At 31.0% G+C, this 16307-nt stretch overlaps 2 protein-coding genes across 4 annotated transcripts; one reads left to right on the top strand and one right to left on the bottom strand.

Annotated features, from left to right (window-relative positions):
* Window positions 1–632: 632 nt before the first annotated feature.
* Ate1 (arginyltransferase 1) lies at window positions 633–9178 on the bottom strand. Of its 3 annotated transcripts, XM_074121446.1 has the most exons (12): window positions 8933–9178; window positions 8703–8829; window positions 8150–8289; window positions 7146–7241; window positions 6983–7066; window positions 6833–6895; window positions 6489–6679; window positions 5347–5508; window positions 3526–3675; window positions 3167–3348; window positions 1986–2238; window positions 633–1120 (listed from the first exon to the last, which is right to left on the bottom strand). In XM_074121446.1, exons 1-12 carry the CDS (start codon window positions 9021–9023, stop codon window positions 977–979), a joined length of 1683 nt encoding a protein of 560 aa, XP_073977547.1. In that variant the 5' UTR covers window positions 9024–9178; the 3' UTR covers window positions 633–976. The 3 variants fall into 3 exon arrangements, with proteins under 3 accessions (XP_073977547.1, XP_073977550.1, XP_073977548.1); XM_074121449.1 differs by lacking the exon at window positions 5347–5508; XM_074121447.1 differs by lacking the exon at window positions 3526–3675 and having other exon boundaries at window positions 634–1120.
* Window positions 9179–9229: 51 nt separating this feature from the next.
* Window positions 9230–15711, top strand: Mlh1 (DNA mismatch repair ATPase Mlh1). Its single transcript, XM_074121437.1, has 13 exons — window positions 9230–9699; window positions 9784–9847; window positions 10470–10669; window positions 11669–11825; window positions 11901–12040; window positions 12134–12267; window positions 12357–12583; window positions 12663–12835; window positions 13406–13579; window positions 13989–14052; window positions 14265–14463; window positions 14630–14775; window positions 15246–15711. Exons 1-13 carry the CDS (start codon window positions 9587–9589, stop codon window positions 15396–15398), a joined length of 1944 nt encoding a protein of 647 aa, XP_073977538.1. The 5' UTR covers window positions 9230–9586; the 3' UTR covers window positions 15399–15711.
* The last annotated feature ends 596 nt before the right edge of the window (window positions 15712–16307 follow it).

The following is a 16307-nucleotide window of genomic DNA, read 5'->3' as shown; positions in this document are numbered from 1 at the left end:
TTTCATTGCAAGTTAAATATTTCCCGATTTTTACACATCAGAAAGCTTACAGTATATTCCGTTTTTGATGCTAGCAATACAAATAAATTGAGAAATTAATATAAAGAATGATCTTTCTTCTAGCTATTCCTACGATGATTTAAAAAAAAAAATCAAAATCATTGACTTGAGGGGGCTCTTAATTTTTTTTATATCAGTAATTTTATTTTTTTAAAAAAAGTTTTTTATTTCTGGAATAGTGAAATTGAAAGGAAGCAGACTTATTGTAGTAATTAATGCCTTGTCCAAAACCTTGAATCTTCTTGTAATTCTCGTAACCTACATATATCAATCAATTGCTTCAAATGATGCTTTCTGCCTCTTATTAAAAGCGATCTGTACTTAAATTAAGTTAAAAAAAACACTTAATTTTTCGCTTTCCAATGTCTAAAATAACTGTTGCATAGATGGGCTCTCGACGAAGTACAATTTTTTAAGGTGTAATTTGGGTTGTAGTATATTAAAACGATGTTATTCGAAAATTTAACAATACCTCAATACTTTCTCTTAGTATATTAAAAAGTTTAAAGGTAAAAATAAATAAACTGCTGTCAAAAAACAAGATTTATTCAATTATATATTAAATAAAATCTTTTTATCATTGCTAAACGTGCATAAGAAAGATGTTACGGCTAGACAAGATTAATTAAGATTTATTTCATCAATTAATTAATATTATTCACGTGTTAAATATATTTTATTAATATTAACAAATTTACAATCATTATTTAATTATTAACTAAATTCATTTAATATTTACATAATTTATTAATAACAAATACATTTTTAAATTCAAGGTTAGGTTGTATAAAGTTGTATTCATACCGTTTTACAATTTCAGAATAGGATACTTTTTCAACTAAAACATTCAGTTTTGATCGTAGGTTTAACTGAACAAATAATTAATGACTTTATGGTAGATAACAATTATTAGACGTCAATGCCTCAATAAAAGCATATTTTGTGATGAATAGCTTCCAACAAGTTCTGCATATTCTTTTATTTCTTCTTCGTCATTACTTCGTGTTTTACTTTTATATACGTTGTATGTCATAGCAATACGATTATATAATATAAGGACCTACATAAATAAAATTGAAAAATTAATTGCCTATAAAAACGCAAATTTGTTAATCTGTATGAATGTGAATTTCCTAATTTTAACGGAAAAATGGGGGGGAATCTTTAAAGAAAATTTCATCTCAAAACATATTCTACCTAACTTTAGGCCACTTTGGAGGCTCCTTGGGCTATCTTTAAAAACTAAACTTTGGGCGAGCACATGCACACGGATCCAGCAGCTATGATCTGGGTGTCTGCACCAAGAAATTATTTTTCTAACTGTGAAAACCTGGGATTTTCTTTAAAAGTCTGGTTGGTAACTAGTGTTGTAAAGGTGCACATCACTACGCAGAACGACTTTCAACTTCTTAATTTTGGCTGTTATTGAAAATTTGGAGAGGTCCGAAGGCTTATTTCAGCGAGAGTAATGTAAGACAGAAACATGGTCAAATCAAAAAAATGATTAATCAACATCTGATATAAAAGTCAGGAAAATGTATGTATACATAAAATCTATCTAAACTAACTAAATCAGCGATATTTAACTGCTACCTTTGGAATATTGCTATGGTCTTGTTAGGAAGAGATGCAGTGATCTCTGATGTAATTATAACAATCATTACTTTCTAAAACTTCCCAGATAACCTAAGTTCCTCAATTTATGGGACCCATCTTCAGAAACATCTGGTGGGAGCCTCTGTAGTAATTATACCCAACTCCTGCTCCTGCACTTCGATATTAGAAGGAAATCTACCCTATCAAGATTTTTACAAAATATCTAGCAAAGGTTTTAAAAGACTGGCATCAGGGATCGGTTATTTCAAACTACCGGCTTTCACGCTTTTTCATAGAACTTAAATAAATGAGATCATGCATTCACTTACCTGATTTAAGGAAATGTTAGAATTTCTGCATACGGCACTATTATCATCATTAAGTCTACTGTATTTCGAGGCATCTAATTTTGGAATACATTTTTCAATACTGCACCAAGTATATACTTCTGGGCAAAGAAGATATGATGGAGTCAATTTTGCTTTGTATCTCATTTTTGGACAGGAATGTATATAGAATCCCATGTAGTAATACTTTAAGTCTGGACATTTTTCAGCATAGGATCTTACTAATTCAAGTTCTCTAAAAAAAAGAACGAACACATGAACACGCACATATAAACCGTTTTATAAAAAATTTTTACTCGCATCCTAGTGGACCTAAACATCTGTTCGTCCAGGATCTGTTCGTCTAGAATCTTCTAACAGGCAAGATCAGTCACTTAACGCTATCATTAGCACTTCAAAGGAAACCAGGCTCGATTGGATCTAACAACGAACCTGCTTTTGTCAATATCGAGTCTTAATTTTGTCTAAGAAGGCACCGAAGTTTGCTGCTCGTCGTAGAAGAAATACAACAAAGTTAGCCAATTGGGTTTAGGTCAACTCTAGCCTTTATCCAAGGTAAATTCTAGTTTTAAAGGTACATTCACGATAGCTTAAGTTTAGTTTTGATAATAGCGATGAACGATCATACTGGTGCCATCTTCCAACAATACAATGCTTGATCTCATGTAAAAAGAATTCGTCGCACCTTTCCAAAACAACATGTCGAAATTTTGCTGTGGGCACTCATTCCGATTTAAATACAAATATACCATATGAGAGATATAATGGGCCAGCACTAAGACGTTCCTCTTAATCAGCAAACAACCGAGAACTGGTGCGTCATCTTCCGGTTGCCTGGAATAAGGTGCGAAATAAATTCCAACAATGTTTCGAATTGTGAGAAAAAAACGTAAAGAAAAAGGAAACCCAAATACAAAAAATTCTGATTGGCGGGTCTTTTTTTTTTGTTAGTAAAGAAAATATCAAATTTCCACCCCGCGATTTTCCGCTTTTAGTTATGGTGGATATACTCACGGACACAAAATTGGCAAATACCACTTTTTTGGTAATCTGAGGTCCTCAAAATATGTATGTGTATACTCAAAAAAATTTTAAACCGAAAATATGGTATATCTCCTGCGAGGAATATCTCATTATTAAATATTTAAGAATATTTCAATCACCTCAACGAGCCATAAGTGCCAAGCGATAAGAATGAATAGTCTGGATCGTAAAAGAAATAGACAGAAGATACGCATTTTGGTAGGATATCAATTACTCCTACAGCTATTAATTTACCATTCAGCCAGTATTGTTGGTGGAACGATCCATAGCCTGATGGTGGCCCATTTTCATCTTTATAAGGCTGAAATCAAGAATAAAAAAGAATAGTTTTTATTTTTTTTAAATTTTAAGATAAAAAAAAGCAAAATAATAGAAAAAAACAAAACAGCACTAAGCACAAGACCAAGGCTCTGTAAAATTACAATTCAACTTACAACATACAAACAAACCAAAAAAGAAAATTAAAAGAAAAAAATACCTGCAAAGGGGTGGAGACTAAAAAATCTCTATAAGTTTTAAAGGAACATTCATATTCAGTTTCTTTATGTACGGCCATCTGATATTTAACAAAAATCCGCCAACTGGCTTTCATCATTTCCGGATTACTATTGGCGGGTAATAAACGTATCTAACAGAATAAAATTATTATTTATTTATTTTTAAATTTTCTTCTTAACGTAAGAATTTATTATTAATATGCACATTTTCTTTGGGCAAACTAAACAAAATTCATGAAAATCTAATAAAAGTTAATGGGCGGTTATTTCTGCTAACTGGCAGTTAACACCAATCTGTTGATGATTTATTACACAAAATTGGATTGAGACTTCACTCAAAACAGAGCAAAACACGAGAATGTCATAAATAATAAAAAACAGGTTGTTTTTTTTAACTTTATTTGAAGAAAATATTGAAGACGTTTTTAGAGTTAACAGCATTGGAGCGAATGACTAGGTCACAACAGAAAAACTAGAGAACTGTTTCGGGAGTCTCTTCAATAAGTTAGACATCGATGGGGTTGCGTTGGCACCAGAAGAGTGTCTATACTATCGCAAACCTATTTGCATAGAACAACCCAAGGATCCCAATAATTATGCACTTCATCTTTTATCAAAAACGTTTGTTGTAGAACTTTGTACATGCTCTCATCTGGTACTGTGGGAGGCACTAAACAATCACATGGATTTCTTTTGCTGCTAAACTCAAGTTTTAAATCACAATTTTTCTTTGAACTCCTTACGTTTGAGTTACATTTAATTTTATCAACATTACACGGTTTATAAACTATACGTAACGTTGAAATGTAACTGCACGGAAAAGGTAAACTCAACCTCTCTCCCGAGTCTGGCCAAAAACGAATTTTTCTATGTAAAAAAAAATCTTAACGTAAGAATTTATTATTAATATGCACATTTTCTTTTGGAAATAACACAAGAGAGTACATTCAAAACAAAAATAAACTATGCGTTAAACAAAGGAACCGTAAAATTTTAGAAGTAACCCAAAGAAAGTGCTATACTTATAAATATTTTAACTCAATTGTTTATAAAACAATCAAAATATTTGCAACGAACTAAAATCATTAAAAAAAAAAAAAAATACCACTTTACTGAGTTTAAGCTAAGTCATTGACTAAAGTTCAATCCGTGTCTGAGATTATCATGATTTGAAAAACTAATTTACGGTTTACTAACAAGAGTTTAAAACGTATAAAGAGAAAGAGATTAGATCAACAATAAATTGTCAGTAAAGATGATATTAAGATTTTAGAATTTATAACAAATCCTTTTACAATACTTTAATTTAAGAAAGCGAATTTTTAAAGTGATTACAATTACGGAAATTAGTCTTAATTCAAGAATTTCCAATTTAAATACCTGGATTGAGGGGTAATTTTCAATCGACATATTTTTTTTTGTAAAAAACTCTGAAGATGAGAGGTCAAAGACTCAGAGATAAATTCTTATTAAGCTCTTTAATTTAAACTGTCCGGTAGGAGTGCTCTGTAAGCGTCGATCGTCTAAAACTTCACGAAAAAGTGTAACAAAAAAACCACAACTTTGACAATTTTTTTTTCCTCTTTTTCTATAAAACAAAATATTTTATAAGTATTACGATTCTTACAGTAAATTTTTTAAAGAAATCTGAATATACGCATGATTTTCACAGCTACATATATACAATAAATTCTTTGTAATTACTTCTTTTCAATCAGTATTTCATCTCATCCTACTTTTTGTCAATAGTGCAATTTTCCAAATGAGCCTACAAGACCTGTACCTAGTGCAACATTGCATACCTCTAGTGGACTCCTTATTAAGAAGCGGATGTAACCTTTTTTTGTACACTTAGATGGTGGATCCTTATGTATGGCCATTTGATATTTAACATACAATGAATGGCTTTCTTCAAAGGTCGCTTCGAATTCAGGACTGACAGGATTGGAATTTACAAGTCTCAGCTAAATATACGGCAAGTAGTTATTATAATGATATTACTAATAATAATTATAAAATATTAACTATTAATGAAATATATGCTCAACATTAAACGTCCAACATGAATGGGAATAACTTCGAAGTTAAACCTATTGTGACCTACAAGGTAAATCGTATATCTCTTGTACTTAAATTTAGTTTAAGCTCACTCAACTAAGTACTTTACAATATCAAATATTCTAGTGTGAACAATCATAAGATTTCTTACTGAAGTTTATTTAATTAAAAGACAGTTCGCTTCTATACACGTTCACTATCATAAAAAGGATGTTATGGTAGAAGGGGATTTACGGAAGAAGTCGGCAAGTCAAGACTTTAGCCAGAACTAAACTCATACTCCAGTCTTGACTGTGAGGGCTGCAGTTTGAACAAATTATGTATAAGTGAGTGTGATGATAGTTCCTAATTTTTCAGTTCACACCCCTAAAATGTTATTTTTTTTGTATTGATACAATTCAAGCTAGAGTTTTCCTAAACACAAACGGTTACACACATCAATTTCCTCTGCACTCAATTTCGTATTGAGTGTGCTGAATATGTATGAATATATAGGTGTTGATAATCTGGATAACCCGTAGGGACTTCAAGATCCCTGAGGAAATAGCTGAACCCCTTTCTTCTCTGGGGTTTTTGTGTATGTAAGGGAGTGAATATCTGTTTGCAAAAGATTTCCTTGGAGGAATCTTGAACTTATAATTTGTTCATACAAAAAAATTTTAAAAATGTAAAAATAGATTTGGACTGAAAAATCTTTTGGAGGAATCAAGCTTCCTGATTCATTTATCCCTAGAAAAAGTTTGCTTAATATCCACTTTTCATATGATTTTTGTGTATTGAGCAACAAAAACTTAGAAAATTTCATTTTAATGGAAAAGAACTTTATTTTAGAATCATCAAATGAACGCTTAAAACAAACTTACAAAAAGCTTTTTTTAGAGCTTACCTCTAATTTGTTGGCAGAACTATTGTCTACAGATTCTTTAATCCAATCTTCTATGGATTTTTCTTTAGATTGCTTAACATTTTTACAAATTTCCATTGAATTCTCTTTCTGTTGATTTTTCTTTTGCTTTCTCTCAAGTCTTAATATTTTCGCCTTTTTACATTGTGGCTTAGAAGGATCCATACCATCACCTAAGAAATTGTCATTCTTTCAGTTATGTGTTCAAGAGCCTCACCTCCTTAGCGATTTAAAATCATCGTAAATAAAGAATTTTAAATCACTTTAGAGTGCTAACATTTTACCACTAAAATAACTGAACAGTAAAAGAGATTGCTGCAACTCACCAGGGCGTGGTGTTTTTAAACGAGGGGAATCTTTATTTGATTCAGCTGAAGACGATGAAATGTCTGTAATTAATTCATTATTGTTATTCTCAATTTATTAAGAATTAATATAAAGAAAAAAGGAATAAAATAGAAAAATTTTTAACTCACTAGTATCACAGCATCCAACGGACGAATTTGAAACTTGCGATATTGTTATATCTTTAGGCAAAAGATCTCCCTCGGGTTTCTTACCTAAGCATAATTACTGCTAAATATTTGGCTATTTCTTTATTTAATGGAAAACTTTTGTTAGAAAAAATATATCACTAACTTGAAACGGACTCATCAAAATTTGCGATTTTTGTTTCACTCATTTTAAACTTATCTACAACCCTTTCTAACAAAGCAGCTTCACAAACATTTTCTCCTGAAAACAAAAAAATATACAGTTAATAATTATTCCCTGTTTTAGAAGGAGGAGGAATTGCAATCTGCGATCCTAAGATCCTAGAAAGTCTCAGAATATTAAGTTGCGTTATCAACTAACCTTAATTCACAACTACTTCAGCAAGAAATAGTCTGTGCCAACGATTACCCCAATTTACAAAGATTACAAATTGACAAAGTTAAAACAACGGAAAATTGGAACAAAGTGGAACTACCAAATGATCCAGTTGCGTTTCTTGTTATGATCTGAACCAAACAACACTTTCGGTACCCTCTATAAAAAGTACGTAATTGAAGCGAAAAGCGGATTTGTAATAAATGATTAGGTAGCTAAAAATACTTATAAAATAAGTTGATTCTTGGATCACAATTTCAATCTAGAACCCAGTGGCCAAAATAGACTAAGAAATTTTCTAGACTGAACTTCATAATAAAATAGATGATGAGAGTAATAACCCAGGAAATCATTATCTACAGCGTCATAAGGCTGGATGTGATTTCCGCATGCCTGCGGATCGTTAGTTCTTCTGGACATAAAAGCTCTAAAAAAAATCAAAGGAGTTTTATTTTAAAAATAAGAATATAATAATAAATAATAAAGGATTAATTTAGAGGATTAAAGAATAAATAATAAATAAAATAATTAAGGATTTTTTTTTTAAATTAAAGGAACAACTTTTGAAATCTAGGTAAAAAAAAGTCTTGTTAGGACATGCTTTCTTTAGCCATTAAGTCACTTCGTCGCCGAGGGAAGGAGAGAGCAAAGAGATATACATGAGATAGAAGTCCGCAAGCAAATGAGAGACATACATCTACTTCGAAACTGAAATGCATTAAGGTTTTAAGAAATAATAATAATAATAAAAGAATTTCGCTTATACTTAATACCTTCTACTTCTCCGAGTGCCTCACTGTCATCCGTGGGTTCATCATTTTTATTGTCCCTTAAACCATCTTTTAGAAATTTGGTCATTTTCTTTAAAATCTTCTTTTGAGATTTTGTCAATTTAAGATGGGTAGCTTCGCACCTTTAGAAAAAATAAATGAAACCAAATGATTGTTTCACTGAATTGTAGATGACAAAATAATTTTGGGTACTGTTGTATTAATCATATGCCACATGATCAGGGAATCATATAGTCTGATGATATCTCGCCCCCTACGCACCCAGGTCGCCTTTGGCAATCCTCTATCATTTTGGTGGAGTGAATCCGCCCCCATGCTATCATAAGGTTTTCTCTATCAATCTCGGAATCATTCACATAACTATTTCAGTATATTCGTGTTTTTTATACATTCACTTACATATCACAACAATATAAAATACTGAAGTAGTCCTACAAAACTGTTAACGAAACAATGGCACCTCCATCTGACTATATAATTTTTAGATCAATTCGCATTTTGTTAATACGAAAGAATATGATTTTATTCAAATTACCTTATAGTGTACAAAGGACAACATGTAATTGACATTGTGGGTTTGTAACAGTACATTCCACTTCTTCTCCATCCCCTATCAATCAAATTTTGATAGTCATTAACCGATAATACATGAGCCCACATTCCTGCAACAACAATTCTTGAAAAGTACCAATAAACAAAAATCTTGCTTTCTTCATACAATAAACTAATCAATAGTAATTCAAAATTACAAATCAATACTGTTACCATGACTAAAATTAGTATTAGGAGATTTACAATATCCGCAAGAATATCCTTCGTGCGACGACATATATTCCACTTGCGAGTAAATATTCATTTTATCTTAAATCCGCGATAACTTTAACAAGAGAACACTCTTTCAACTGACGAATAGGGAACCTTACATGGAGAGTATGAATAACCTTTTATTAAACAACCTATTAGGAAATTTTAAATACTCTTGTGTGTTACAATACTTATTACACGTTAATTTGAAATATTTATTCATGAATAATTTCGAGTACATAAAAAAGATAAATAAATAATCTCCAGTTTTAACCAAAATTAAATTTAAATAAATATTGCTATTGTTGACTCAATAATAGGATAACCACAAGAAAAGAAGATGTTCCCGCATAAAATTCGAAATTTCCTGCATTAAAAATGTATTGAAGTTAAGTTAGTGTAATTTTGTAGGTTCCACTGAAATATGTCATCCTCGTTTTTTCCCTTTTATGTGTGAGATCGGTTCATGTGAGAAGTTGTTCACGTCAGAAATAATTGTCAAGAGATTGAGACATCCATAAAAAAATTAATTGATGTCAAGACATCAAGATGTGTTTTGGTTTTATTTAATTGATTTTTGTAAGCAATAGATACAAGTATAACCAAAAGTTAAATATGGAAGAACCAGGTATAATAAAAAAACTTGATGAGACGGTTGTAAACAGGATAGCTGCTGGCGAAATCATTCAGAGACCAGCTAATGCCTTGAAGGAACTTCTAGAAAATAGGTAAGGGAATAATAATCATATTTTCTATTATTTCGTTTTGTTTTTTAATTTCTTTCTTTCACTTAGCTCCTTCTTTGTTTACAGTTTAGATGCCAAATGTTCTTCTATCCAAATCTTACTGAAAAATGGAGGTTTAAAGCTATTGCAGGTGTAAATCCTTTACATTTATCTACTTTTTAAGATATAAACTTTGCATGTTATATGGTTTTATATTAGATTTCAATATCATTAGCTCTCGCCGGGGTTTTTTGAATTATCTGCTAATACAGACTTTCTCTTCTACTTCATCCTAATCCTATGCCTAAGTCATTGGCCATTAAAGACGATTCTTAGGCTTGAGTCACACCTTATAGTTTGCTTCTCACATCCTGAAGTAAATCTGTCATATTCCTTCAAAGTGAAAAGTGCAGGAACCAAATATATCAACCTTAGATCTATGTTCTAGTAATGAGTATCTTTTCTGAGGCGCACTACCCTGAGCTATTGTCGTTCTGTTCTAAGTGCAAAACAGTTCTTCACAATTAGTTATCGAAACACAGTAGTTGATACATTCTGGACTTTTTCTTGTTTATTGGAAATTCGTTTTGCTGTGTAGAGATATCTGGTCACAGGTTGCTTGTGTTTTTTTCTGCACTTTATCCGTTTTATTCAACTAAGGCGTGTGATCCTCGTAACACCACTCCTGCCCTATGCTAAATCTATACCTATACTAAAAAAACTTTAGTATACTACTTTAATTGAAAATAGACAATAAATTAATTAATTGATAGATTCAAGATAATGGAACCGGAATACGGACCGAAGATTTGGAAATTGTTTGTGAACGATTTACTACTAGTAAATTAAGACAGTTTGAAGATCTTGGAAATATTGCCACATTTGGTTTCAGAGGAGAAGCATTGGCAAGTATTAGTCATGTAGCTCATTTGACTATAACAACAAAAACATCCAACCAACAATGCGCTTACAGGTAGGTAACTTAAAAAAAGAAAAAAATATTAACATTGACTTTATTATTTACTAGTTGAATGGTACTAAAGTTATTTCTAGTTCAAATTTTACATTCTGTTCCTATTTATGCGGGCGTTTCATCCTTAGTAATATTTATTTCTCCAAGAGAAGGACCCGCCCAAAGGAGTGAGTTCTGTGGGGTATTTGTGGGGGGAAAAAAATGTAGCAGAAAAAATTGGTATTTCGGACATGTAAATGTGTAATGGAATAATGGATAGATCTACTTATGAGTACCGTATACGCCTATGATTAGTTTTAGAATTTACTAAATTCTGAAGAGTATGTGTGTGTTAGAGTATGCATTAAGAGTTTGCCCAGTTCGAGGTGCTGCAATTTTCCTTAACCGTCTAACTTGGCCTACGGCCTGATGCACTTCCACCATCCCTGAAGTCCTGGAATAGACTTCAGCAATTTTGCCACATCATTCTAGCGACCAAGCTAGTCTCTCTCTGTGCTAATGATAGGTAGACATCTACTATTGTCGAATAAAGTATCCTGGGGCTGGTGACATTACCAGCAATCGTCTTTAATGTTTTAGTTACGCATTTGAACTATTTTGGTCTGGTTGGAGATGAAAACTTCTAGTCCTTTCAAAAAGGCTAGCTGTCGTTAAACGCCGCAGGAGAATGGTTTTAGGTGCTTCGCCTCAAGTATCATTAAGTATTATTATTTATTGCCATTTTCGTGAACTTACAGTTAAAGTTCTTAACCCAAAATAGATCTTTCCTCCAGCCATTATCAGTTCAGAAATCTTTTTGAATTAATTCATTTCTTTCATGAAAGCTGGGATTGCCTGCTCCTTCTCCTCACTGAGCATGATTATTTACGTACCGAACTACACTGTTCTTTTTTAGGAGTGAGGCCATGATATCTGGCTACTTAGACACGTTTCCATCTTTGGCAGACATTTCCAGTAAAAAATTGAAATTGAAAAAAGTTTTTTTTTTCCTATTTACAGAGCGTCTTATGTTGATGGAAAATTAAAAGGACCACCGAAAGCCACTGCAGGTAATCAAGGGACTACTATAACTGTTGAGGATTTATTTTACAATGTGTCTACAAGGAAAAATGCTTTAAAAAACCCTAATGAAGAATATTCCAAGGCTGCTGAAGTTGTAAGTCACCAAAAATTCTTAATTTAGAAATTATGAATTATAAATTACATTTTGATTTCTTCCTTTTTGTGTTAGGTGAGCCGTTACGCTATACACAATCCTAAAGTTGGTTTTACTCTGAAAAAATATGGTGAACAGTTATTTGATGTTCGCAGCAATTCCAATTCAACTTATTTAGAAAATATTAGAAATATTTATGGAGAAACTACGGCAAAGTTGGTGTTTTAAAAATGTACAAAGATTTACCTCAAGCTTCACTTCCTGACCGTTTTTTATATGGTTTTCTTATGTGTATTAATTTTTTTTAGGGACTTACTGGAAATAGATACATTTGATGATAAACTGAATTTTAAGTTACATGGGTTTATTTCCAATGTTAACTTTTCTTCCAAAAAACAAATTTTTATATTGTTTATTAACAATCGTTTGGTTGATTCTTCAAGTAAATATTTATGTCTATGTTGACATCAACTTAAAAATGTCTATATTAGAATCCTTATTTTGTAATAAATGCAATTAATTCCTATTTAGCAATCAAAAAGATGTTACAAGGCGTATATTCCATGTATTTACCAAAAGGTGCACACCCTTTCATTTATCTGAGTCTAAAATTGGATCCAAAGAACGTTGATGTAAATGTACACCCTACAAAACATGAGGTTCATTTCCTTCATGAAGATGCTATTGTTGATGTAATTCGCCAAGCTTTCGAAGAAAAACTGTTAGGTTCTAATACTTCTAGGGTGTTTTATACACAGGTATAATATTTTTTTTTTTTTTTAAGTATTGAGTTAAGTTTAGCGGTAATTATAATTATTTTTAATTTTTTCTCTAAAGGCAAAATTACCAACGTCGAATGTGGAATCAGTATCCAAGATTGAAGGTATTGAAAAAACTCCACAATCTAAAATGATACGAACAGATTCAATGTCGCAGAAGATCGATAGATTTTTCAATGTTACGCATGTAGAAAATTCAAATTTTACGAAGGAAGAGTCGAAACAAGATAGGTATACATTTTTTCTTCTGTGAGGCAGTAGTTTTATAGTTTCACATTGTTATTGCCATTACTATTTTGGATTAAAACGTGATAACTTCTGAGACTCTTTTAGTACCGGTGTTAGCCTTCGGATAGTGTTCTTGCATTACAGATGTCCATTGCCGGTCAATAAGCAATAAGAGGCTTCTATGAAAAGAAAATCTCAGAGCAGGTTCGAACCCGGAAAATTGGCGCCTTGGAAATCTTCGAATTGAAAAATCTTTGATTAAATTCCCAATTAGAACATGCACTGTACAACTAGTTATTATTATTTATTTTATTTTATTTTTGGCGATTTATAATTCTTTTTTGCGCTTCTTGCAGCAGTGTTTAAATTGGCAGTTTTTCTGACCAATTCGTTATTCCTTTCTAAACTGTAGTTCTTTTAACTGGGAAGACTGCAGAATCACTTCCTGAACAAATCGACATCTCAGCTTGTTAAAATAAATAATTGTGTTAAATACACAATTCTATCCGATTATATGAAATATGTGATTACTTTATCTTACTTATTTTTATTTATTTTCTATTACATTTTCAGGAGAGAAATAAAATTACTTAGTGTACATGCCATGAGATCTGATATAGAAACATCTTGCAGTGCGCAACTAAGAGAGCTTGTTAGTAATATGACGTTTGTTGGAAATGTAGATATAGACAGAGCATTAGTACAACATGGTACAAAGTTGTATTTGTTAAATTCAAAAACACTAAGGTACTTATTTGTGATTTTGATATTGTTTGATTATCATGCTGAGAAATCAAAGTGAATTGTCAGATAGTTTAAATAGTAGTTGAATGGTTGATAGAAAATGATTATATTCTTCTAGTTGTTTACATAAATAAATAAATAATTGTTATTTCTAAGTAAATAAAAATTATAAGCTGTAAAATTAGTGAGCTTTATTTTTCATAACTTTTAACTATTTGTTATAAAACAGACTCCCAGAAATAATCCAGTTTTTTGTAACTGCTGATAATAATGAAAAATAATTTTACCCTCTGTACATTAGATAGTAAATATTAGTTTGAAATGAGAAACATAAAGTTTAGCGATTCGCTTACTTTTTATACATATATATTTTTTGTATAAAACTTAATAATTTCAATTGGTCAATTTTCAGAGAGGAATTATTTTACCAGATAATGGTTTGTGATTTTGGTAATTTTGGAGCTATAAAATTTGAGGTAATTAATTATTCATAATTGATTGAGTTATTGCAAATTGACTTGTAGTTATCTTCGTAAAAAGATACAATACTTTCGGGGCTACTTATATTTAGAAAAATCATATAATAAGTCTGGAAATGCAGTTATATTGTTGAGAAAGCGATCGTTTTGAATATATTTTGACGAAATATTATAATTTTTTTAATGTTTGTTTAATAATAATTGTTTAGGAACCTTTGTATTTATATGAACTATCCCTCCTTGGATTAGAAGATCCAGCATCTGATTGGAAAAAAGAAGATGGAGAAAAATCTGTGCTCGCTGAATCCATTTGTGAGCTTTTATTCACCAAGAAGGAAATGCTGTTAGATTATTTTTCAATTGAAATAAATGACCAAAAACAGTTATGCTCTATACCGTACTTGTTAGGTAATAAGATTATTAGGTACTTGTTAGTTGTAAATCAGTATTTTCATTTGTTGTTTTAAAAAGGATTATCGTGGTCATTTATTTTTATATTGTTGTCTGAATTTTATTTTTAAAAAGTAATACCAAACGTAAATAATTGTGTTTTATGAAACGATTCGTTTTGTAGACGATTATATGCCTGACATGAGTAGACTGCCTCATTATCTACTTCGTTTGGCTTGCGATGTAAATTGGAAAGAAGAGCAACCATGTTTTGAAGGAATATGTAGGGAAACTGCGTCATTTTATAGTTTTGGAAACTTATTTGACGATGTAGGTATTAAATTTTTGTATTTAATTTTTACTTTTAATTTATTAAAAGTGATCCTAAACTAAGAAGATAATTTTAGTTTTGTAGAACAGTTTAGAATCATGTTAGAGCGTCACAAATAAACAATCTGGTGTAAACTCTCTCCCTCTCACAATCTCCTTACTGCTTACACTCTCTCTCATTCGACTTTCTCTAAAGGCAATTTTCATTATTATTTTCTTGAAACTCTTCATGTTTTAGTATAATACAAATAAAGGTTGCGTATATGCATGTATAAGTCTAAGCAACAACCTCCGCTGATAGTCTCCGACCTTGCAAAATCTTTTATTTATTTTTATTTTTTACACCAAATTTGTAAAAGATGTATCTGTAGTTTATTTAATAGAAGTACTTCATTCTTTTTGTGATTTGTATATATATATATTTTTTAAATTTAAATAAAAGACTTTACTTATCTACCTACTATTTTTAGAATTCTGAGAGAGAATGGAAATGGGTCGCGGAATATGTCATCTTTCCAGCTATCAAGAAATATATGTTTCCAAAAAAGACTTTTGCAGACGATGAAACTATATTGCAGTTAGCAAATCTCCCCGATTTGTATAAAGTTTTTGAAAGGTGTTGAACAAAGAAAAGGAAAATTGTTATTAAATATGGCTGATGATTTTTTTTTTTGTAGCTAAATGAGCATTTAGCAAGTGAAAACTGTTTATTTAAAAAACAAAAATTGACGTACCTTCAAATTAAAGTAATACATTAGATTTACATATACTTACCTTCACTAATGTTAGACTGAAGGGACGAGGATTAATTGGTATAAACTCTTAATCATTTTATTGGAAAAGGTTTTTTGTTTGTTTTTTTTAATTTTGGAAATACTCTGGATTTGAAGAAAAAAAATGTTGGCAGTTTAAAAGAAATAAAATGTGTCATATTCATTTAGAACTTTTTTTTATCTCTGTCGCAAATAAAATCCTTACAAAGATTATTACTAATTAATTAAAGTTATTGATAAACTTATAATTATGTTACTGCTAGCATGAATGTGTTTTAAGGGTTAAATACTGCATAAAATTTAGGTTCTTTTTTGTAGATATTCATCTATTGGAAATAGATTGTTCAGTAAAAAGTTATGGTGTTTTACTTACGCATCAAATTAACGATTTCTGTTCATAAAATATTTTTACTTAGTACAACTATTCGCTTGTTCAAAGAGATCAAGCACAAACACTTCGCAACCAAAGCTACTTCATGAAAGGAAGTCCACTTCATAACTCATACCTTAAAAGGCTTTAAGCTAGGAACCTTAAAAGATTAAAAAGATGGAACAAGTTTAAAATATCTGCGAAAGTGGAATATTCCGGTGGAGGAATTGGATTAGTCACTTCTTCAGGGGCTTAGTAGTTTCTGCGAGAATCCCATCCTTACATCTTTATTCCTTACACTCTCAAAAGATCTGAAATGATAATTGATATGAAAAAACAACTGATTGAATTTAGGAGCCTGTACACAAACTTGAGCTGATCATGGCACA

Source organism: Rhodnius prolixus, unplaced genomic scaffold (assembly GCF_049639745.1).
Source record: "Rhodnius prolixus isolate KJV_2025 unplaced genomic scaffold, Rpr scaffold_8, whole genome shotgun sequence".
Taxonomy (NCBI): domain Eukaryota; kingdom Metazoa; phylum Arthropoda; class Insecta; order Hemiptera; family Reduviidae; genus Rhodnius; species Rhodnius prolixus.
This window is presented reverse-complemented; position numbering and strand designations above follow the sequence as displayed.

Coding starts and splice junctions, on each gene's coding strand:
- Ate1 (XM_074121446.1), bottom strand. CDS start 9,023: ATGAATATTTACTCGCAAGTGGAATATATGTCGTCGCACGAAGGATAT. Junction 7,242..8,149: donor GGCACTCGGAGAAGTAGAAG/GTATTAAGTATA, acceptor TTTTGTTTTCAG/GAGAAAATGTTTGTGAAGCT. Junction 3,349..3,525: donor TAGTCTCCACCCCTTTGCAG/GTATTTTTTTCT, acceptor TCTTGATTTCAG/CCTTATAAAGATGAAAATGG.
- Mlh1 (XM_074121437.1), top strand. CDS start 9,587: ATGGAAGAACCAGGTATAATAAAAAAACTTGATGAGACGGTTGTAAAC. Junction 12,268..12,356: donor TCGTTTGGTTGATTCTTCAA/GTAAATATTTAT, acceptor ATTCCTATTTAG/CAATCAAAAAGATGTTACAA. Junction 12,836..13,405: donor GAAGAGTCGAAACAAGATAG/GTATACATTTTT, acceptor TTACATTTTCAG/GAGAGAAATAAAATTACTTA.